Genomic DNA, 25,058 nt, shown 5'->3' on the forward strand with positions numbered 1-25,058 from the left:
GCTACTGAGGATTTCAGGCACAACTGAAATCTGAGGATTTCAGGCACAACCTAGGTAACTTTCCCTTCTCTCAGGCCCTCCCCACCTTGGACATCTTGGTGGTGTCCAATAAGGTTCAAACTTGGTGTTTTGGTAACAGTTCCACATTTTGGCACCTCTTTGAATGGGTTTCACATTCCTTTCCCAAGATTGTGTCCTTGGATCTTTCAACCATTGCTTCTGGATGGCACCTGATTCCTGTCATTCCCCCCTCCCTATCTTCCCATTCCCCTTCACCACATTTTATGGCAGGCTGGCACCAAAGCGAAGGAGTGAAGCAGATCTGACATAACAGCTATGATCACTGAAGGCATATTCTTAGAGCCCTCCAATGGAAATAGAAATCGCAGATGCTCAAGCCGGTTTTAGAAAAAGCAGAGACATTAGTGCAGATGTACACTAAGTGATACAGAAAGTCAAGGAATACTCCACATTATTTCATTGATTATAGATAAGTGTTTTGATTGTGTCACATCGAAGGGCAGAATGTCCTTGGAAAAATGGGAATCCTGAAACATCTCATTGTCCTCATGAAAATGCGATACACAAGACAGAAGACACGGTCTGCAATATGGACGAAGAGGACGAATTCTTTATTATTATAGCGATGGATGCACCGTCCAAAAACCTGAAGGGTCAGATTAGGAATGCATCATCCAGAAAAAAATACCCACGTGGTTGGCAACGCCTTGATGGCAACCAACTAAAAAACGATTAGTGTAGTGAAAACACGGTAATAGGTGGCAAAGCGTGTAGTTGGCACCAAGGGTTGTTTTTTTTTGGGGGACAGATAATTTCCCCTTTCCGTTAGCCAGTCAGCTAAACTTGTAATCCCCGCCCTCGCCCTCTCCCCCCCACCCGGCGACGCAGCAGCCGAAAGGCCAGCCAATCCCCAATCTTGCAAAGGCGCAGCGATATAGCTCCGCCCAAAAAACTAACCCCTTCTTTCTGATTGGCTAAGCCGTGCCGGGGAGAAAAAAATCGCAGAGCGCCACATCAACTCTTTCTCGTCTGAAGCCCTTCCCACACGCAGTCCACGGCGACAATCACCTTTCGCTGACGTCATTTTCATCCGTCCGCTCTTCAGTCGGAAGCCTATGGGGAAGTTTTCGAAGGCGAATCCAAACGCCAATTGTCGCAATGCTTCCTTTCCAAACCCTGTCTTTCCTCTCCGTGTCACAGCCTTCGCTCTTAAAGGAGACGCGTCATCTTTTGGGGGCCGAGGCGGAGTTGGAGGAGGAGGAGGAGGCGCGGCGCGGCTTCGCTTACGGGCCCCGCCCGCGCTTCCCCAGGCGCGGAGCGTTCTAAGCACAACTTCCGCGAGAAGTATGCGCGTGAGAGGAGAGCGCGGCGGCTGCGACTCCTCCGACCATGCAATGGCGGTCGTTGGTGTTGGCGCTGCTGGCCCTGAGACTGGCCGGGCAGGCCCTCCTGTGGCTGGCGGGGCCCAGCTTCGGCTTCTACCAGCAGCGCCTCCGCGCCTTTTCCTGCGGCAGCCCGGCCAAGGAAGGAGACTCCTCCGGCTCGCGGTGTCTCAAAGCCCCTCACTGGGCCTCTTTCTTGGGACGAGCATGGGGAGGCGATAGCGGCGGAGGCGATAAAGGAGGTGGTGGCGGCGGCGGCGGCGGCGGCGGCGGCAGCCCTGGCCCGGCCGCTGCTTCTTCTTCATGGTCCCGCCGCAATGGCGGCGGCGGCGACGAGTATGAGAAGCGCTACAACCGGGCTTTCTCCCCGGATCTCCGGTCCCAGTTGCGCGACGCCGCCCGCAGCATGTTCTCTTTCGGCTACGACAACTACATGGCCTACGCTTTCCCTCAGGACGAGCTAAACCCCATCCACTGCCAGGGCCGCGGGCCCGATCGAGCCGACCCGTAAGTTGACACGCCGGGCTCGGAAGCGTTGAAGTGGCCGAGAGGGTAGAGGTTACCGCCTTGGCTCTTGCTTTCCCTCCAGCCCCGGTTGCTTGTGTCCGGGACATGGGATGTGGTTGGCGAGAAGAGGTGGAAAAAACAGGCATTGGGTTAGTAGCATCCTTAGGGGAGGTAGCTGCCTCCTTGTCTGTAAGTTAAATGGACAGTGAGTGTCTGTGATACGGTAATTTACAGATTTGGCTTTAAAAAGAAAATTAAGTACCGAGTTAATTATGTGAGGACCGAGGGGTACATTGAAAGTACCTTTCCAAAAGATAAGAATAGTTTTTGTCGTTTTGATTCAGTCATCTCAGTGGTTAATGGGTTTCCAGTTCATTACTATTCATTGCATATGTAAGAACAATTAAAATGCCCTGATTTAGGTGGCTGACAATAACAAAAGTCCCCAGTGGTAAAAAGACAAGGGTATAAATAACAAAGAAGGTCCCCAGTAGTATGTGTGGAGGTACTGCAAGATTTGTAGGATATGAACAGATGAAAGGTTATGATAGTGATAATAAAACATAATTACTGTTTACTGAAATATTCAATTTCTTTGACGCTGTATGTGAAGGATTTAATAGAGGGTGACAACCATGATTTAATGGAGTTTTTTTTCAAATCCCTTTTCTTTATTAGATTGTATAGTCCAGCATCTGACAGAATTATGTTGAGTTTGTTGATCATATTTTACATGTTGTTTATACTTCTAAAGATCCTCGACCTGCTTGAAAATTGCATAAGCATTGCTTCATTCCTCCCAAGAGGAATCTTTCTCAGGTGTAAATACTAAGCTTATTGCTTTGAAAGTACTAATAATTTCTTTGTATGCCTGTCTCTTACAGACATTATAATCAACCTCAGATTACTTCTGAATAGTTACAGGTGTATGGTATGGTGCACTTTCTAGATTAACTAATCTAAGGGGACATGTCTCATTGTGTATATTTTTGGGCAAGTTGATTTAGAAACGAGTTTTATGACATCTTAAAAATAGTGTATTCTTTTCTAAATAATGCCAACCTGAGAATATAATAAAAACCCTGATGGATAATTCTTCTATCTAATCTTCTCTTAGAATTGCTAACCAATAAATAACATTTTGGGGAGCAATAGGCTATTCTTAGCGCAGTTCCCAACAATTGGCATTGATATTGGGGATAAAGTATACACACTTATGTGTATAAAATCCATCTTAACCAATAGGGTCGTGTAAGTTACTTGTAATAATTTTATCTGTACAGCAACATCATGAGTAAATCATTCATGATTAAGTCGTTGTCCTTGTTGATATGTCCACTTTAACAGCTGTTCCTGTGAGTACATTCATAAAAGTCGTCTTTGTTGGAACTGCTGAATTGAAGCAAACTTCCAGAAAATGAATATTGCTCTAATGAAAAATAGCTATTGATAGTTGCTAGTTCAACATAGGCTTATTCTCCATGGCTATATAATCCTTTTTTAAAGTGAGCACATATTGCACTATTAGATTTTGTAGTTAACGGACATAGTATGATTTTTTAACAATCCTGAATGCCTCTGTACTTCATTGGATGTTTTTAAATTTTGCTACATCATATATGAGAATAGAGCATTCTTTTTTTAATATATTTTTTACACATGCTACCTTTTTCTTAACTTTTAGCAGCTGTAAAATCTTTTTGCTATAATCTATAATGCATATAATATTGACAGCCTTTTTAGTGTCTCTTCTAATGTTCCCCATATAGAATTTACCTACACAATTGGCACAGCAGTTTTCATTGTGTTATTTAATACATTTCAAAAGAACTTTAAGCAACATAGTCATTGGAAGAATATTTATAATGTTAATTTTTCCTTCCATATGGATTCCATTTTATTTTGTAACAATGATATTCATTTACCATTTTATTTGCAGTTTTGAAATATTCTTCTGAAACTATGTGTTATTTTTTGCTTTTAGTAATCTTAAAACATTAAAGCCATCATCAAAATGTAGCCTTCTCACTATTCATCCTTAACTTTAGAGATGGTTCATGAACAGTTTAAAAAGTACTGGACCCAATACAGGCCATTGAGAAATATTAGTTATGGTAGTTATCTGTAAAAAAGTGCTCTTTTTTTCCTTTCCAATTATATAAGCCACGAATTCTCAGATTGCTACAGATTTTGAACAGTTTCTAAATAGAAAGTATTGGCAAAATGGCAGTTTTTCTAATAAAACTATTTTTATGGAAATAATATATATCAGTTGTCTGGAATCAGTTATGTGACACAAATGGTTACATATAGAAATAATGTGAGGTTGAAATTCATATTTGATCTGAACAAAAATTCTTGGAATATGTGGAAAGCTGTTCATTCAGATTTATACATATTCGTACTGGACTTGAATTTATTAAAAATTCTTCAAAAATCTGGCTGTTTGTTAGAAGTACATTTTGTCAGTATAAATTTGAACTCTTATTAGAAATAAAGTAATATAATGTGCTGTCAATGTTATCCATGCTAATCTTTTAGATATTATAACTGTGGCTATTTTCAAACATGTGCCATTAAGAAGTACAGTTCTCTGATTTCTGCAATCATTTTTTCCAAATAGCCTAGCTTAATCTGATTATAGGATTAGCCAGATTATTGTAATTATCATAATACATTAGGCAGGTAAACCCTCCCGCTCTCCCCCCTCTGTGTGTGTGAGTATACAGTGGAACCTTGGGTCACGAACACTTCTGACCATGACGAAATGGGACAATGGCCAATTTCAGAAAATTTTTGCTTCTGGTTGTGAACATATCCTCGGGTGGCGATCAAACACAGCCACAGCGATCGTGTCCGCACATGTGCAGTCAGTCTTGCTTCCCAGTCATGACCAAATTGGGTTGCGACCAAAGTCCTAGAACGGATTACGGTCATGGCTGGAGATTCCACAGTAATGATATATGTTGTATAGGGAAATATTTCTGTAATCTCTGTTTTTCAAAGATTGGTTTATATAATCTTGTATCTTTTAACAGTGTTCATGGTGTTATCTTGTTAGAATAATGAAACATTGAAGCAAATACTTAAAATTTGTCTAGGTATTATAAAATCCCCAGTGTTCTTGGATGACTGTCTTTTTTTTTTTTAGGACAGATGTTTTTCTATATTTTTCATAGAATTATCATAGATTAATTGTATCTCCATTTTTTTTAAAAAAAAAACCATTCATAGACTACTATAATTAATTATAGACCATTGGCTAAAATCACCTTGTGTAGAGTCCAATACTTAATATATTGGGCTACATTAGTTGTGATATAAATAATAGATTATTGTTTAAAATACCATATGTATCCAGTTTTTAAAATCAGATTTGCGGAATCTACTATAATTCACTTGAATACTCCTTTTAATCATAATTAAAACTTCAGTGGAAATAAGTCCCAGCTTCTTTGGTTTCTAAGTTTCATACCATGATATTAATATACAATTCCAAACATAGTTTGTCTACGAAATAAATAAAAATGGGATAAAAATCTAGTAAATAATAAACTATGAAAGTGTTAATATTTGGTTTAAGCTATGTAGCTGCAATCCTTTATGCCCTTATTTAAGAATATTTCCCTTAAAATTCTTTGGGATGTTCTTCCAGTTAATAATTTAAGCTATATCACTTAAAATTTACTTAAGTGAATTAAGTATTTTAAAATTTGGTTGAACTAACTCTAATGTAATCTATTTCAGTTCAAATCTGAATATCAACGATGTCCTGGGAAACTATTCGCTTACTCTGATTGATGCATTGGATACCCTAGCAGTGAGTTAAATTTGTTTTTTTAATTTCTGAAAGGAAAAACAAGTACTATCAGAAAAATATATATCAAAATTTCAGAAAAAATATCTTCATTAACACAAGTGCCTAATCCCTCAGTTTTGTAATCTTGAGAATTCTAGGCCAATATTGACAACAGTTCTTGCAAGATTATGAGAGGATCCTTTTCTTTAGCCTGTAATAGGAAGGTGGGGTTTTTTTTCCCATTCGTGCTTGGCTTGGGAAGAAGAAGAGATTCTTTTCTGCATGCCACAGAGTTAAGGAGTAGAGACGTTTGTAGCAAACACATATTTTACAATTCAAAAGTTTTGACATCAAGGTAGTTATTATTATTAGGTAGTTTTTATTTTAATATATTGTTTTTTCTTGTTTTCCTTGCTAGCAGGGATAGGGAAGAAGTTATTTCAGTTCATATTTTAAGGTAAAGCTAATCATTTTATATTTCTCAACTAAGGCACATTTAGTATTTTACATTAATAGATTTCCAGGTTTTGTGGTGGAGCTATATGAACAAAAATAATACAACAAAATATTTGTCATAAAGAAATATGTAATTGTAACAGCAAAACTATGCAGGTGGCCCTTGGCGTTTGTGGTTCCATGGCCCATGACTTTGTTTATCTATGATTGCTAAAAATACAACATATTTTGGAAATTGTGGTAAAAAATTTCAGTTATCTGCAGATTTTTTTTGGTAACAGTCTTCCAATATTTGAGGCACTGTTAACAGAGAAGAGGGGGTCAACCTATTCTCCAAAGCACCTGAGGGCAGGACAGGAAGTAACGGATTGGAGTTTTATCAAAGAGAGATCCAACTTAGAATTAAGGAGAAATTTCCTACAGTAAGAACAATTAATTGGTGGAATGGCTTGCCTCCAGAAGTTTAGGTGCTCCAGGTTTTAAAGAAGAGATTGGACAGCCATTTGTACAGTGTTTCCTGCTTAAGGGAGTTGGACTAGAAGACCTCCAAGGTTCCTTCCAACTCTATTATGTAATTCTGAAAAAATGACAGGCTTTGCATGTACTGTATACATTTTTTTCAGGGTTTCATTATCTATGGTTCTTTGACTGGAATAAAACCACACATAAGGACCATTTAATTATTAAAGGGAACGTTGTTTATAGAAACATTAAGAAAAATATCACCCAAAGTTCATGTTTTAGGGCAAATGTTCATAACTGCATAATTTTTGTAGGTATGGACTTTTTTTTTTTTAAAAAAAAGCATAATGATGCAGAGATTGAAAAAAAGAAAGCACTTAAAGTAAGAATAGTGAATTGAAATTGACAGATTTGTCCAGCTCTTCGATTAAATCATATGGAAATCATTGATTTTATTGCAAGCTGATAATTTAACGTTTTTTAACCTCAATGTTGTTAGTAAGTCTGTTCTAGCTGTATGCCTATCACTAAATATTTTATCACGTTATTAAATACTTTTAAAATACATGTTATGCATTTAATCCTGCTTTCTCCCCCTTTCTCCCTGCCTCTCTCCCCCTTCACTTCTCTTCTGTCGCTAGTTACAAGTTAAAACATTTTTTTGTAAATTAACACTTGATTTCTCTGTTGTTTTGTTTAACCTAGTGGGTCCGCTATTATCTGTAACAGAAATATAGATTGTCTTCGGCTTATGACCAGTTGTTTAATAATGACCATTCAAAGTTATGGTGGAAACAAAAAAGTTACTTATGATCCATGCTCAAAGTTACAACTGCTGCATCACCCCCACAGTCATGTGATTGCATTCCAGGCGTTTGACAACCAGTTCATATTTACGACTGGTTGCATCGTCCCATGGTTATGTGATCGAGTTTTTTTGACTTTTTTTGCCATTTACCACCTAAAAAAAATTCATTGGATAAAGCTGGATTAGGATTTCCTACCACATGGTTTGCTTAATCATGGAGTTTGCAGCCATGTGATTCCTTTTATTGCCACCATAAAATAGAGTCCTATCATGTAGTGACTTGACTTAACAAACAAATTCTGGCCTTAATTGTGGTCATAAGAGTGAATTGCTTTTATATTTATAGGACATCAATTACAGACACTTCAATTTATTTTTCAAATTTAACAATTTTTGTATAAAAATATGTGGAGAATTTTTTCAGGCCTTTTTTTCTTTTTTTAAAAGGTAATGGGAAATTCTTCAGAATTTCGGAAAGCAGTGAAGCTTGTGATAGACACGGTAACATTTGACACAGATTCAACTGTCCAAGTCTTCGAGGCAACAATTAGGTAGGATGTTACTGAAATTTGACAACACTGAATGTGAATAATGCATTCAAGAAACTCTGAAACAAAATTTACTCTGCTTGCTGTCTAACTGATGAAATTTATATTATCAATGTCTTAAAATGATATATTTAAAGCAGTTCATATTATGGTTCAATAACTTGGGTGTATAATTAATAGTTTATAAATTACAATTTAAGACTAGTTCTTTTAATACAGCTACTCATCAAAATCATAATAAATTCTTGCTCTTCTATTTGACTCGGTCTTATCCAATAAAATGATAAATATTCCACCTGGTAATTATGAAATGCAGGATTAAGGGACAAAGTCAGAACTTTATGATTAAGAAATGCTTGTTTTGAATGGATTTAAATCTCCTAGAATTCATGAATTACATTCGTAAATACTGAAGGACCTTGCTGAACTGCCTGTAATCTTTGAGAAATTTTGAAGAATGAGCAAAGGCAATGTAATTCTTCACCTTCAAAAATATTGTAGATGAAACAATATCAGATTTATTAGGAAGCTTGAAATTGAATCTTGTAAGGATAGAAGTAGAAACCCTGAGGTATGCATCACCGATAAACACTTGTATTTCAGAAAGTAAAATCTGAAATGTCATTTTTAAACCACTCCCCCCAAAAAAGTAAAGTAAAAAAAGAACATGGACTCATAAAGCATGAACCGTGAATGGTACAATTTGTCAGACAAAATAAAAGGGGAGAGAAATTGCACTGTGTGATTAAAAATATTGATTCTCAGAAATATACATTAATGAACATGTAATGCTGGCAAGAACATTTATGTTACAAATAAGAGGAACAAATGAAAGCAATACTGTATTGACTTTTATCACTTTACCTTTCCAAGAAGATGTAAGTTCTTCCAAAACCAACTTGCAGTTCTTTCAAAAAGCTATCTTTTGTAGCAATGTAAGTCTTCAATTGTTCTGACATAAGTTAGAGCCAGTTCTATCAAACATTATCTTTCTAGGAGATTCCTGATTTGTTGCATGCTCTTTCAGAGATTAGAGAAATAACTTTAACTTAAATAACACAATAACTTTTAGGGTATTTTTATTGCTTTATTATGCTTTTCTGCCTTTAAAAACATCTTATTATTGTGTTGAGTCTGCTGATATAGACTGTACATACTTTGCCTGATTGCTAATATGTGTGGTTATAAGGGTGATCATAATTCTGTTATTTCTGTTGCTATAATATTCACATATATTGTCTCATTTAAAATAATAACCAATATAATTTCTTTTAGGGTTTTGGGAAGTCTGCTTTCAGCCCACATAATAATTACAGATACAAGACAGCCTTTTGGTGATATGACTATTAAGGGATATGATGATGAACTGTTGCATATGGCTCATGACCTGGCAGTAAGGCTATTACCTGCCTTTGAGAATACCAAAACTGGAATTCCTTATCCAAGGGTATGTGTACAACAATTGCCAATTTTCAGGCAAAGGAAATTCTTTTAAAGTCTTTTAATCCAAGGTGTAACATGTTAAATATTTGAATTTAACTTGGCCTTTAAAAATGTTCCCGGTAGCGCTATTTATAAGGTTGAGATGAATATGCCATTGCCATTGTTTAAATATATTTTGGAAATAAGATTCTGTAGTAAATATACTGAATTAATTGCTTGAGGATCCTTGAGGATTTCAGTGTTCTGATTTCTTGATGGCTAAATGCTGACATGGTCTAGATATGCCTTTACGATAGTTTCTATGTAGAATATGATGCAAGTTTGTGACAGAACACTGATGAAATCTCTGTCACTAACTTTGAAACAGTAAAACAGTTGCTTATTCCTTAGTAAGCTTGCTTATAAACCTTCATATCTTTGCAGGTGAACTTAAGGACAGGAGTTCCTTCTGGGAGCAATAATGAGACTTGCACTGCAGGGGCTGGATCATTACTGGTGGAATTCGGAATTCTTAGTCGGCTTCTTGGGGATTCAACTTTTGAGTGGGTTGCCCGTCGAGCTGTAAAAGCCCTCTGGAACTTAAGGAGCAATGACACTGGGTTACTAGGTATTTTATCTTTTTTCCTGGATACCATTCATATCACTTTTTGGTTTGTATTATTCTGATAGCTGATCCTTTGTATTCATATTAGTATGAGAGCAAAATCTTTCACCATTGAATTAACTAGATCTCTAGACAATTCCAATTCCTTGGGAATATTAAATTAATCATTATAGCACTTGCTCTTCTTTATCTTATATATTACTAGGATGAAAATAGTTCTAGTCAAATGGAACCTCTAATCAAATGGAATAAGTTCCTGGGATTTGTATTTTTCATTTATTTGCCTTGGATTCAGAATATGGATTTAGCTCAACTGTCAGTTAATGCTAACAAACATTCAATATGTTAACAGACCTTCCAAGTAAAAGATTTATTTCAGAGTATGATTTGTCCTTTTTCATATATGTGTAATCTGATTTACACTGTTGAGTTTTATTATGTACTGATCTTCAGCGGCAATACAAATTATAATTACTTTAAGAAATACACAGGGTAGAAAATACTCTTTCTACTTAAGCAACATCTAGAAAAGAAGGAAATGTGAGACATGGAGAGTTGCTTTTGTCTTAAACACAGAGACTCATTTAACTTAGCAATATGCCAGATGAGAACTATCTTTTCCTGTCAGAACAGCTCATAGGTGCAAAGAGGTGATGCAATCATCAGCAATTCTTAATTGCCCATCCTGATATAGATAGCTGATAAACAGCTCATCTACTTCTGAAGACATTTGTGACTCATTGTTGCAAGTAATGAAAAAGCCAGTGGGTTTTTATGCTCTGGGATCCCCTAAGCTATATGACAAGGTGTGTATACAACCCATTCCTTAGGTCTGGTTGCTATAAATGAGCCACAGAGAATCATGCAATAGAAAGTAAACCATAGATATGTAGAATGTTCTGAAATACACATCTAAAGCTAGAACTATATGGTTCCTAGTTCTCAGCAAATCATATTTTTCTGTCTTAAATTGATTGATTGATAAATCAAATTAAATGTAAAGGTTTCTAATTAGATTGGTTTTTTTTAAAGCCTCATGTGAATAATAGGCTTTATAATAGGCTCTAAATAATAGGCTTTGTACCCATCTATATCCATTGGCTAAAGCAGTGATCACCAACTGGTGGTCCATGGTACGCAAAAAAATGTCAGTGGTCCACAGAATTTTTTTTTTTTTTTGCATTTTTGTATTCCACTAAATTGGGTCCTCAAACTATGGCCCCTGGGCAGGTTACGTGCAGTCAATGTTTGTGTTGATGCAGAGAGTCTCCCTTTTCAGGGTCTTTGTGTGGGTTGGAGTGGGGGGCAGAAATTCTGACTTGGGAGCTGCTTCAGCCTCCTGGTACAGTGCTTTGGGCAAAGGCTAGACGGAAGTGCTGCTGGTGGCGAAGAGCCAGAGGGCATTGTTCCAGTGGGAATGTATCATAGCCTGGAACTGGCTGACCATCTCAGCCCAGCTGAGCCTCCAGGCTCCGGTCCAGCCTTGCACTGATCTTCGCTCTGCTTGGAAATCCTATACCTGTAGTAATCAGTGAAGTGCTTCTGTTGAGCCGCCTTCTCAGTCAGATCCAATTTGAACTGAGCCAGCTGTTTTGCCAACTCTTTCTCGTGATGGCTGCATAGCTCCAACAACTGCTTCCTCTAGGGGCCCTAAGGAGTCCTGGTGGGCAGGCAAGGAGGGTCTGGGAGGAGGGGCAAATAGAAGTTGGTGAGGCGTTCCTTGGTGTGATATTGAGTTGGCCACACCCACCCAGTCACATGACCACCTAGTCACGTCCACTAGCTGGCCATTAGGCAGATCATATTAATGGTCCACAGGATTTAAAATTATGAATTTAGTAGTCCCTGAGGTCCGAAAAGTTGGTGACCCCTGGGCTAAAGGAAGGTTCTGTGATTGTATAGAAGCTTTTCTAAGTTGATATCGAATGGAAATCTTTTAAAATGATTTATTGCCTTTCCTTCCCAAGAGGTTGAGATGTGCGTGATTGACTGTAAAGAACTGTAGAAGGAAGAATTGTCTATCTGTACATGGAAGCTTCTGCTGACTTAGATAATTTATCAATGGAGTGTACAAATTAGATGTAGTCCAATGTTAGTGCAGCTTTGAATTTGGTTTTATCTTCATTTTCTGATATTATTGGTAATTGTACAGATCAAAAATCTCTAGTGTGATGTAATAGATGTATGTGATGTTATAGATGTGCCTGCTGGATTTGCTGCTTATGTCCAAGAATACCTTCTGTAAGTTCTTCTCCTTTACTTTAAAGCAAAACATATAAAACAGCCGTAACTCATTTATTCTCTTGTGAAATAATATTTGTGTTTATTATTATTACTATTGATGCTGCATAAATATATTAAGAAGATTAGATTACATTCTTTATGTGGTGAATTATCTGCAAATTTTAATCTAAAATACTAAACCCATAATTGTCTTTCAGAGTCACAGATAAATATAATAATAAAGTATATGGATTGTTATTTGGCCATATATAACACACTTCATACATTTAAGTCAAGTGAATAAGGTGTTTAGTTATCCAAAAGTATTCATATTTGAATATTTTGTATCTTGTAATTTTACTGTACTCAAAATTATGCTTGTTTTAAATGTTTAGGTCCTTTGTGAATTTTCCATAAATAGATGTTCTTTAATTTAGTATTATTGTACAAATACGGGAATTTTATTGTCCCCTGAGAGTTGATTAATTGGATTATGATTCAGATATGTGCATTTACATTTAAATAATATTTTCCTTTCTCTTTCTCTCTTTCTCTTTTCTTACTCCACAGGTAATGTTGTGAATATTCAAACTGGCCATTGGGTGGGAAAACAAAGTGGTTTAGGAGCAGGCTTAGATTCATTTTATGAGTATCTTTTGAAATCATACATCCTCTTTGGAGAAAAAGAAGATTTAGAGATGTTCAATGATGTTTATCGGAGTATTCAGAACTACTTAAGGCGAGGGTATGTCAATTATGGATCTATTTTTAAGTTATTATAGCACTGTTTGGAGAGCCAGTTTAATGTAATGGCTAAGATATCAAATTAGAAACTGGGAAATCATGCATTCTAGTCCTACCTTAGGTACGAATTCAACTGGGTGGTCTCAAGCCTGTTACTCACTTTTGGAAGAAAATAATAACTTGCATAACAACTTGCATAAATCTTGCCAAGAGAACCATGAGGACTGCTCAAGTTACCAAGAGCCAACAATAATGATTTGAAGGCAATAAATAAATCACCATTGAGTGACAGAAAATATGAAACGGGTTCGTTCCTTCATGTTATAAGTAGTCAAGTTAACTATTTGTTCAGTAACCAAAGTTACAGTGATGCTGACTGAATGGTATTTATATATGGTCTTCAAAGTTACAGAGGTTGCAGCACTCCAGTGGTTACATGATCAAAAATTAGATCTTGGCAGCTGCCTACACTTTACAAACAGGAAAGCGCTTCAACCTATCCATCACTCCCCCATCTGTACCCTTTGGGTCCCCAAAATTGGTGTCCCCTGCCACCCTTTACTCTTCTGACCCCACTTATCTTTGTCACCTTCTTACTCCAGTTTTTGACAAAATGGCTATCCTGGTTCTTTGCTAGGCAGCTTTCTGATTGAGGTTGCACATGGTGGTTTCCTCAAGAGATCTCAGGAAAAAGACCTTGTGACCCATGCCTTGTTAAGGGCAGCAGCAGGTGAAATAAGAAGCTGGTAAAAGCCAGCTGGAATGGTGGAGTACAAGGCAGCTGGGAACTTGGAGTGTTGTGGGGGGATGCAACTGGGCCAGGTTGGGGCTTCTTGAGGTGGTTGCAGCTTCAAACTATGTTATGAAGAACCAGACTGGGCTGTCTGGTTCCATGTCATGCTGCTTGTCTAGGTTGGGTTGGGTGGGGTGCTGTAGCCTCAGGTGTCTTGGGCTTCTGGAAGGAGCTATGAAACCACTGAACTTCAGCATGGCAAACGGCCCTAGAATTGTGTGATCCTGGACCTGTTTGCCTTTTGCACTATTTTTTTTTAAATTGTGAGTTAATTTTTCCTTCCAAACCATAATTTTTTTGCCCTTGCCTCTTATTGATATTACATCCCTACAGTTTTTGTAGACACATTACATTATACATGTAATAAAATGTATCTTTGAGTCAGAAAAAAAAATGTCCATACTTAGTAAGGATACTAATACTTAGTAAATGTACTAATATTTGTTGAGCTTTTAATTGTTCTCATCATTTCTTGCCCTGTATCAAGTTAACAGATAAAGTACATCTCTGGGGTTGGAGCTGTGTTGGATACTATTAATACTGTATCTGTTATGTAACATATACTTTGATTTTAATGTTGCTCAATATTTATTACAATTTTTGCTATAATCCTTGCATTGAGTGGTAGAGAATTAAAAGGAATACCATTTGATAACTTCTTCAAACTATTGAGTATGTATGCTTGTTGATATAGTACCTTAGGTTAGGACTTGATGTCCAGTTATCCAATTTTCAGAATGGAAATTTTAATACCTGTTAGGACTATTTATTAATTGCACTAGCAACAATAATAGTAATTTAACTTGCATGCCACCTGACTATCATTGATTCTGGGTGGCTCACAAGAATCAAAAAAATTAAAATCAAAACATAAAAGAGATGAACATTACAAGATGACATTCAGATTCATATGAAAAATGAGGTCACTCACTCCTGCTGTGTGATTTCTGGGTAATTTTTCTCTGTAAAGATTGCATGCTGTTTGATCATAGGAATTAAAATTATGAATAATTCAAATAATTGTTCCTTGCTTGCCCTCAAATATTGATATGAAATATTGTACATCATTTTTCATAGGAGGGAAGCCTGCAATGAAGGTGAAGGAGACCCACCTCTTTATGTTAATGTTAATATGTTTAGCGGCCAGCTGATGAACACCTGGATTGATTCTCTTCAAGCTTTTTTTCCTGGACTTCAGGTATTTCTTCTGTGGTGGAGAGAAAATAGGAAATTTGAAATATATGTATGGTACTACATCAAGAATTCCCAATTGGTATGAAAGTGGCTGGGACTTGATTAGAACAGACTACAAGCTTGTGTGGGGAAGAGAATCAGAAGTCCATTTTTTTAACTAATACTTCGAAGCCCTAGTGGCTCTTCCCACCAAATTCTTTAATTTTGGGGATGCTTTACCCCTCATCAATGCAAATGAATTATGATATTTCTTTGTTTATTTACATAAAGAAAATAGCATATGGTTGTCTCAGAGTGTCTAATCAGTACAATGGTGCTTTCTTGCATTAGGATGTTATAATTTCTGAGTCACAATAAGTATGGTGCATTCCATCTTTATAAAATCAACTATTAAATATAATGTAGAATGTTTCATTTTTGTTATTTTGCTTCAGGTTTTAATAGGTGATGTAGAAGATGCCATTTGCCTTCATGCATTTTATTATGCAATATGGAAACGATATGGTGCTCTTCCAGAGAGATATAATTGGCAGTTACAAGCACCTGATGTTCTCTTTTATCCTCTAAGGCCTGAATTAGTAGAATCTACATATCTCCTGTATCAGGTATGTAAGTTTTTTTCTTCAAAGCTTGATTTTGAAATACAGTAAGTCCTTCATTAAATATATAAGTGTGTATTATTTTTACTGCTGAGATGTGACCTTTTGCACATTTTAGAATTGGTTCTCAGCTGGTGGTTTTTTTTTTTTTAAAGCAGAGGTGGTACTCAGCAGGTTCTGACCAGTTCTGGAGAACTGGCAGCAGAATTTTTGAGTAGTTCAGAGAACCGGCAAATACCACCTCTGACTGGAGATTTTACAGTATCCTTCCCCTGCCACACCCACCAAGCCACGCCCAACAGAACCAGTAGTAAAAAAATTTGAATCCCACCACCGAAAAAAAGGATTCAAGTCTTTGTTATACCAGAATAGACCAACACATAAAAATAATGTATAGAGATTTAGGAATTTCAACATGAAGCCTTTCTGTACTGTTAGGTCTGTGATCTGTGGATTAGACCCTTATCCCTCCTGGTTAGTGAAAGATGCTAGGACAAGGATGGGAGGCTAGCAGGGGCTGATGGAAAATATATCCTTAAGAGGGTAGTTCGCCTGCTCTAAAATAGGAGATAGTGTAGATCATCAAGAAAAATTGTGTGGCCCGACTAGTTTGGATAATTATCAACTAGTATCCAATCTTCTCTTTTTTAGGAAAGATTGCCGAGCAGGTTGCAGAAAATCCTGGATTAGATGGATTATTTTTAGTTGAGATTCAGGCATGGGTGTGAATCTGAAACCATGTTCTTTTGATTAACTTTAATTGGACCAGGACAGTGTGAATTCAACTCTCCTGATCCTGATAGACTTTTCAGTGGTTTTTGATACCACTGACCACAATATTCTTTTGAATGCCCTTAAACTGAAATGGTTGAAAGTGGGTGGCACTATTACCAAAGATGTTCCAGTGAATCATTTTGGAGGCTGTGTTATGGTATTGTTTATAATAAGTTTGTGCAATTTTTTTTGCACGAACTGAATATATGTTCTACTGTTTCTTCAGCTTCGTTGAACAGTCTGAACTTTGAATCATTTGGTGATTTTAAGTTTTGGCCTTGATTGCATTAGTTCATATAGCTTGTTCTTGCACAGTCAAAATCAAGCTTCATTTTCTTTTAATGTTATTGTTATCATATAACACCATTTCTTACATTTATTTCCTTTATTTCATTAGGCCACAAAGAACCCTTTTTATCTTCATGTAGGAATGGATATTCTTCAGAGTTTAGAGAAGTATACTAAAGCAAAGTAAGCCTTCAGTATAAATTACTAAATCTTTGCTGAACTGAACTGTGTTGCTGTACATAATTCAAACATATATACCTTCTTAATGTTGACCTAACAATTGAAGTTGAAATCCCATGTGTGCTTACATAAAATAAGTCCTACTAATATAATGTTGAGTGAATATGTAGAATTGCATAAGTATTTTATTAGAAACACTAATAGGTGTGCTTGGAACTGTGTTTTAAATAGTTCTAATCATATAACAATTAAATTATAAATTTATTTATTTTTTGTATTTTGTTTTGTCTAATAATCAACATTCCTGAAGCAACTTGAATGTGTAAAATAGATCAGTTGCATTGATTAGATTTTCCAGCTGTAATTTTGTGGCTAACTTCAGGCCATTGGAAATAACTCTGGTTGAATTATTAGGCTTGTTTTCATGTACTTCTATGTTTCACCAGAGAATATGAAGTCTTGTGAGATTTATGTTCATTTTTTCCAACTTGATTAGAAAGTATTGCTATTGTGCCAAACAGCTGGATTTCTGAGAAAAACAAAAGATGTTTCAGTTGTTACAGTATCTCTGTTCTCAAAAGAGACAATAGTTCTGTTTTTTTTCTTTGTTGAATCTCTGGTCTGACTTTGAATCTCTGGTCTGACTTTGTAAAATTATAGTTTCAGAGCTAAGTAGAGAAAAACTATGCTACATAAATTGCAAGCTCTTCATAAAACAACCAGCTTAATTCCTTAGAGCTTTCCTATGATTGAAGCTAAAAGGGGGATGAAAAGTGTTCAATTCTGTTTTTCAGATGTGGTTATGCTACTCTTCACCATGTTATAGAGAAATCCAAAGAAGATCGGATGGAAAGTTTTTTTCTCAGTGAAACATGTAAATATTTGTTTTTGGTATGTATCTTCATAGGAGCACTTTTTCTTTAAAGCACACTTTATTTACTAGAACTGCAATTAGGAACACATTTTTGTTACAGTAAAATAAAGTTTAATATTTCTACGTATTTTAAGTATGTTGTTATTAAGATGGTAAATCAAGAATGTCTGTCGTAAGTACTTTAATGGAACTTTGCTGTGTGATGTATACTATTACTTGAGGTATATTCCCTCCATTCAAGAACCAGGGAACATTACAACTGACCAATGCCCTGTTATACATCCCATATCTGGAACTGTATCCTGATTGTAGAGGATCCAGACAATTTGTTTTGTATAACACCTCTGCACCTACTCTTTACCCATTTTCTTTAAAACCTTTTCTAAAAAGGGAAGGTTGACATGGCTGAATAGAGAGATGACTCTTCAATTACGGGGATACATCCTCACAAATCCAGGCAATCATACCACTCCTTTTGTCTGGGAAAAAAAACCCACAGAGGGTAAGTGGCTGAGCTCACAATGGAGAAGTCTGTTCTTTTCATCAGGTTCCTTGAATCCTGGTCACCTCACAAGATTCTGCTCGAATTACTTACTTGACTTAGAACTACACTAATGATAATAATGTGATAATAATGCTACAACATACCTCATAAATAATATACATCAAGTAATAGCGTATATCTATTTTTTAAATTACTCTGTAATCCTTGACACCATTGCCCATGGTATCCATCTGGAGGTGTAAAAAAATTTGAGTATTGGGGCTGTGTTCAATAGTTCCTTTGAAAATTGGTAGTTCTAATTGATATTGGTATGAGAACTAATTGATCCCATGGCTCCCTGGATATTGAGTACCACAGTGCTTGGCACTATCTCAAGTGTTGCTTAACGTTTTTATAAAATCTCTGGAAAAAGTAAACTGATTATTTAGAGGTGAGATCACATGACTATGAAGATATCTGTATCTACTTTTAAGCTAAACAAGAGTTGCTAAGGTTATTCTGCCCTACTGTTTCGAAGCTGCAAAGTTCTGGATAGGACAAAACAGGCTATAATTGAATCCCAGTAACAACACATGCTGGTTGTTTTCCTAGAAGACAGCTAGTTGTGACAAATTGAGAGCAGAAAGTGACTTTGAAAATGGGTAGTGTCAGTCGTTTCTCCCTGAAGAATACGCTGAGGCCTGTATTATGTACTGCATCTGCAGCCCTATCTTCTCACAAAGCAATCAAAAAATCTTTGAAATAATATTTGGAGATAAAGAGCCATTTTGTTTTTAATTCCTGTGTTGTTTTGCTATTTCTTACTTATTACAATATTATTATAAGGCATCATAAAGTATTTATGAGTTTTTGATCTCCTGCAGTCTCTGGAGTGAAGTGAGATATAAATATTAAAAAATAATGTTATTTCCCCACTTGGACATTTATATATTCTGAATTTCTTAAATTTCAGCTGTTTGATGAAGAAAATCCTGTGCACAAATCAGGCAATAAGTACATGTTTACCACAGAAGGACACATAGTATCACTGGATAAGCGCCTTCGTGTTTCAGTAGGGCAAAATACCTCCCCTGAGGAGCAGAAGGACCCTGGAAAAATAAAGCCAAATGAACTAAAAGCAAATAACTCCATTTCTAATGTAAGTATAGGCCAGTGTCTTACATAGTTTGAATCTAGAAGTTTGGTACAGCAGTTGTCTGACAAAATGTTTAATAGGCCTAAATATATTCTCTCTCTTCCATTGATAGTGCCAGATACAGTGTGAAAGAGTTAGGATAATGAAATCACAAATTGATGGAATTGCAAGGATATACTTGAAGCTTAATTCTTTATAGAATAAGACTATCTTGATCACTAAGTATTCCATCTTTATGCATACTATATATGGTGTTCAAGCCAGAGTGATATCGTGGTTAGACGTCAGCTAGAAGCTGATTTGGTGACTGGAATTAGTCATTTTAACCCACTTCACCAGGTGGTTATTGTAGCAAATGTTACATATTCTGCCTGCATAAATTGGTGCAATAGAAACAACTACTCCAAGATATGTTAAATAAGCTATAAAATGGCATAGTAGCCTCAGCAGGTTTTCCATTATTTTAGCATACAAATTCAGTATTGTGCATGCTTTGTGATTATTTAAGATTCTGGATTCACAGCAGCCTTTTGCTCTTTGTAAAGTGGCCCGAGCTTCTTCACACTTGTGGAAATTTGCAAAAAGAGGCTGCTTTAATGAATAGTGAAGAAGAGGAGTATTTGCATAAAGGGTGAAGTACTTCTTTAGAATCATTCTTAAAGCATGCATAGTTCTAATATATTCTTATTTTGGCTTGAAATACCTGCAGTATTTATGTTCATGGGTAGTCTGAGCTTCACAATTGTATCCTGAGGACTGTAGTTGCAAATCTCCAATTTTTCATTGCAAGACTGAAAGGAAAGCATTCTCTGTCTCTATTTTCATTAATTAATTTCAATTATTATTCTTTCCTTTTACACTTTTTGGGAGTTCAGCTTCCAATACGGTGCTCAAAATACTAAAGCAACTTTTCCCCTGACTAAATTGTCTACCTTAATGTAGGTACAAAAAATACATTCAGCTATTTTCTAGTTGAATTTTAAATATATATTTTTAGGAAAATGGGAAACACATAAACTTTTTCAGGGGAGAGAAATAATATCTGAGCAGATTAGTTAGTCAGTATTCAACAAGTATAGCTGTGTTTAACTATTTTCTATTGCTATATAACTCATAAGCAATACAGATACATTGAATTGATTATTGCTCTAGATCATTTCAGTTAAGTAACATTTATTCCTTGTGAAAGTCAGTGTAATTTATTTTGTGTTGTTTCAGAGGTAAACTTTTCAGTATTGTGGACTATTTATCTGCTCAATTTCTAAAGATGAAGGTTTCTAACCTCAAAATGTAAAATATCTGCATCTTTGTAATTTTTGGACACAAAGCCTTATGACAAGCAGTACTTGAGCATCTTGACTTTTTTAGGGAAATTCTTTTTTGACAATATGGTTTTTTGCCAAAGTGAACTTTAGAAAATGTGAATATCTCCAATTTCAATTTAAATAAATATCTATTTACAGTGTAACAGAGTACCAGACGAGAGAAGATACCTGCTGCCTTTGAAGAGCATTTATATGAGACAGATAGATCAGATGGTGGGTTTGATCTGAACAGCTGTGAAATAATGCTAAGAAGATGCAAGACAACATCTTATTTGAAGATTATGATCCTCTTGAACTACAAGGCTAACAGCAAATACAGGTGCTTAAGTAGACCCTCATTGTAATGAGAGTTTGATCTCATATTAAAAAGAGCATTCCATGTTAGATTGCAGTTACTGTAACTGAAATGGAGTAAAACATGGCACAACACAAACTTAAGATCTCATACATCAAACTTCAGAGCTCATATTGCTGATAGTTAAAGTTACTTTAGTGGCTTGCACCTAAAATGCTGCCTTGCTATCACTTATTTGTCTTCCAAAAGAGAACATTTGGAAAGAACTTGCAACTTAAAATATATTTCTTTTAGAAAAAAGGTGGTCAGAGGAACAAAAGGGAATGTGCAATGACTTCCACCAAGTTGAAAGGTTTCACAAGCAATAAATAGTACTAATTATTGCTCAGGTAGGAAAATGGCTATAGGTTCTGGTTTACCTAAGATATCTTGCTAAATATATCATAATTGAAGCACAGCTTGCATACCAGCCAAGCTATTGCAGGACTATGTTCAGGACTAACATCATATTGATTGATGTTGCAAACAGTGTTCTTAATTTGAATTGCACATCTAAGGGTGTATGGAGTTTACTAGTTTCTGAAACCGGTATTTTTCTTTTCTTTTTTTAATGTGCCTTCTGGTAGATAAAAATGCAAAAAAAAAAAAAAAAGCAAAAGCCATTCAGTTTTGTTCACTGAGTGGCCTTGCGTTGCTGATTTGAAGATATTGCTATGTTTTTATGTTTTGTATTTATTCTTTCATGCCTTTCCTAAAAATCAACCTGAATTAATATAAAATTGAAGTATTCACATTCCATGCAGTCCTAATATGCAAGCTATTGGAACTAGTGCCTTGTTACTTTGTGACTCAGAACAGAACTGAAGAGTTTAGCTCAGTCTTTCCTAAAGCAATTTTAGATTAATTGTATTCCAAAACTTAATTAGCTTCAGAAAGAATATTTGGGAGTTGTATACTTTTCAGACTCATTTTGAACTGAGTATTTTACATAAGATTGTAACCTTTACTCTGGACAAGTATTTTTAATTTGGAGGACATGGAGAGGAACCAATTCTGTAAGAGGTTCTAACGTTTAATTTCAACTTTAATAATTGTGACAAGAATTTTCATTTGTCTGAAGATGATTATATTGGTGAGTCATTTTTAAGAAGGTTGGGCTGAAAGAACCAAAATGTCTATGGCCAAAGGCTTTATGTAAAATATCTCATGTTCTCCATCACCATCCCCAAATTATTCTTAGTGGCTAGGAGAGTTAAAAAATATCTACCTTCGTATAATTATAGAACACAGCTTTATCATTCTTGAAGATTATCTCTCAGTAGACTGAAGCATGATTATTATTTCTCATCAAAGGATAAACTTGGCTTAAATTCCTAATCCAGAAGCAAGTTAACTTAGATCACAACTTAAATATTTTATAACATTTAAATATTCTTTTCATTACGTAATGCAATCTTATTATTTATAAAATATATTTTGTGTTATAAATCACATTTTAAGTTAATCAGATAACATTGCAAATAATTAAGGCTTGCTAAATCTCTTTGGCAAACAATAAATCTCAGGGATCTCAAGGTAGGGTTCTGTTTGCCAAATAGATTTTGTTTCTCCCTAAAAGTTATTTTCCTGTTTCACAATTGTTCTTTTTTTTAAAAAAATGTAGGCAAATCAGAATCAACAGAACAAAATTCTGTGAAAAACGAAGCAGTCTTTGTGACTGAGTCTAGATCTAAATTGTCTCCCTCCTTCCAAAACTATCCCTAGAATGTTTGACTTAAGTACTGATTTAGAAGCCAAACATTTTTGCTGGTATGTCCAAAGTGTATTAGGACAATGTAGTCGGTAAAAAGTGGAGAGACCATTAATTAGTTATTCAGTATCAGCAGGTCTGCTAATCCTAAACAACTGAATATTGTAACAATAGCTGCATTGGTAGGAGTATCCATCCTCAGAAGGTTAGGTTCCTTTAGAATCATGGCCTTTTAAAGTAGGAAAATTCAAGCCAATTTAGAGGCATCTCATTCTTTATATTAGCTTAGTAGATTTCTCAGCTTTATCAAAGTCAATTCCATCCCTGCTATCTGCCTGCTTTTGACTCGAGCTCTTGAGCGTGTAGGAAATAAGGTCTTAATGCTTCCTTGGTTTGAGGAATAGATTTCATGGACCATAATAAGTACTTGGTATGAAGGGGGGGAAATGCAAGCCAAAGCAATTTAGTTTACTGCTGTAATCATGTTGTCAAGGCATGTAACTTCTTGCAACGAAACTGCATTAATGTGTATGAGGACTAAACCTCTTCTGTTCAGATTGTTTTGCTACACCACTTTTCAAAGTTTGTGCCTACTAAAATGTTAAGTATCCAAATTTGAATTATTTATTTTTTAAAAAGTAAAGTAATAATTTGAGATGTAGGGTTTTTTTTAAAAAAAACACCTTAAGGTTTGTTTTAGTCAGGTTACTAAAGTTCAAAGTTTTGAAGTTTATAGCTCTAAAACAACCAAGTGAACCTCAAGAAAAGTGCTACAAGTGATTGAATCAACATAATTCTGTTTGATAAGGATGAATATAGTAATTGATTAAGTTTACCTGTAGCAGTGGGAATGTGTTGAATTTGTTGACTTTAAATCCCATCACTGCTAGGGAGCATGTCCAATAGTGAAGAGTGATGGGAACTGCAGTCCAGCGATTTCTAGAGAGCTACATACTACACTATTTTTTAAGTTGATTTCTTACTCTACCCCTGTATTGTAATGATTTCAGATAGATACCTGACAAATTGATCTAAAGTCTTTAAAACTGTCTGAAAAGATTATAGAGAGCAAACTCAAATTTTCAAATGAAATATTTGAAACTCTCGGTTTTATCTAGTAAAACCCATGTTTAGTTCATGAAAAATAAGTAAAAAATTAGTGTTAAGGCCGAATCTAAAATATTGTTCAGGTAATTTGCCAAGTCATAATTTCAGGCTGAATTTTTCACTATGATGTGCAATATGAATTTTTCTAGCCTAAAATGGCATTGTTGTAACATGTATGTAATAGTGTGGGAGTTAAGATTGATTTTTTAAAGAAAAGAATGTTCTGGAAATTGTGAAGATTTAAAAATGAATAAATTTTACATATAATTTGTATTAAAGGATTGTTTCTTAACTTGCTGCTGTTTGTCATTTCTGAATAGTTATGGATACTAAAAAGTTCTAAATTATATTGCATGGAATAGGAACTTGTTTTCCGTATAATTAGATAAACATGAAGCCCACATAAAAGAACTACTTGAGTCTGTACAGTTTTGTCCTGGGCAGGCTTTTTCCTTTAAACAAGAATCCACCAGGTTTTGATTTTACATCATAGTTTAAGAACAGTATAAAATATAAACGAAGTTCTTGTAAAGAGAAGATAATGCCAGCTATATTCTAATTTGTCTGCCTACAAGCTTGTGAATACTCAGGTGGTGCAAGATTGATAAGGAAATGTATTAACCCTAGAATTTAAGAACCAAGAGCAAGTATGAGAGTCTACAGGTGAAACTCGAAAAATTAGAATATCGTGCAAAAGTTCATTTATTTCAGTAATGCAACTTAAAAGGTGAAACTAATATATGAGATAGACTCATTACATGCAAAGCAAGATAATTCAAGCCGTGATTTGTCATAATTGAGATGATTATGGCTTACAGCTCATGAAAACCCCAAATCCACAATCTCAGAAAATTAGAATATTGTGAAAAGGTTCAATATTCTAGGCTCAAAGTGTCCCACTCTAATCAGCTAAATAAGCCATAACACCTGCAAAGGGTTTCTGAGCCTTTAAATAGTCTCTCAGCCTGGTTCAGTAGGAATCACAATCATGGGAAAGACTGACAGTTGTGAAGAAAACCATCATTGACACCCTCCATAAGGAGGGAAAGCCTCAAAAGGTAATTGCAAAAGAAGTTGGATGTTCCCAAAGTGCTGTGGACGGGAAAAATGTGGAAGAAAAAGGTGCACAAGCAGCAGGGATGACCGCAGCCTGGAGAGATTGTCAGGAAAAGGCCATTCAAAAGTGTTGGGGACTTTCACAAGGAGTGGACTGAGGCTGGAGTCAGTGTATCAAGAGCCACC

At 35.8% G+C, this 25,058-nt stretch overlaps 1 protein-coding gene across 1 annotated transcript; it reads left to right on the forward strand.

The window, feature by feature from the left end:
- The first annotated feature begins 622 nt into the window (after positions 1-622).
- On the forward strand, positions 623-24,108 carry EDEM1 (ER degradation enhancing alpha-mannosidase like protein 1). The gene is made up of 12 exons (XM_026722600.2): positions 623-1,910; positions 5,658-5,730; positions 7,883-7,986; positions 9,259-9,430; positions 9,850-10,033; positions 12,824-12,998; positions 14,868-14,988; positions 15,419-15,589; positions 16,755-16,828; positions 17,620-17,716; positions 19,157-19,342; positions 20,803-24,108. The coding sequence occupies exons 1-12, from the start codon at positions 1,411-1,413 to the stop codon at positions 20,890-20,892; spliced, it is 1,947 nt and encodes a 648-aa protein (XP_026578385.1). The 5' UTR covers positions 623-1,410; the 3' UTR covers positions 20,893-24,108.
- The last annotated feature ends 950 nt before the right edge of the window (positions 24,109-25,058 follow it).

The sequence above is a fragment of the Pseudonaja textilis genome, chromosome 2 (genome assembly GCF_049901715.1).
Source record: "Pseudonaja textilis isolate UNSWEBS1 chromosome 2, rPseTex1.2, whole genome shotgun sequence".
Classification (NCBI taxonomy): domain Eukaryota; kingdom Metazoa; phylum Chordata; class Lepidosauria; order Squamata; family Elapidae; genus Pseudonaja; species Pseudonaja textilis.

What these genes read in the sequence shown, in the direction of transcription:
- EDEM1 (XM_026722600.2), top strand. Translation starts at nt 1,411, where the DNA reads ATGCAATGGCGGTCGTTGGTGTTGGCGCTGCTGGCCCTGAGACTGGCC. An exon ending in ATGCATTGGATACCCTAGCA is followed by an intron (nt 5,731 to 7,882) that starts GTGAGTTAAATT and finishes TTTTTTTAAAAG; the next exon opens with GTAATGGGAAATTCTTCAGA. An exon ending in GTCTTCGAGGCAACAATTAG is followed by an intron (nt 7,987 to 9,258) that starts GTAGGATGTTAC and finishes AATTTCTTTTAG; the next exon opens with GGTTTTGGGAAGTCTGCTTT.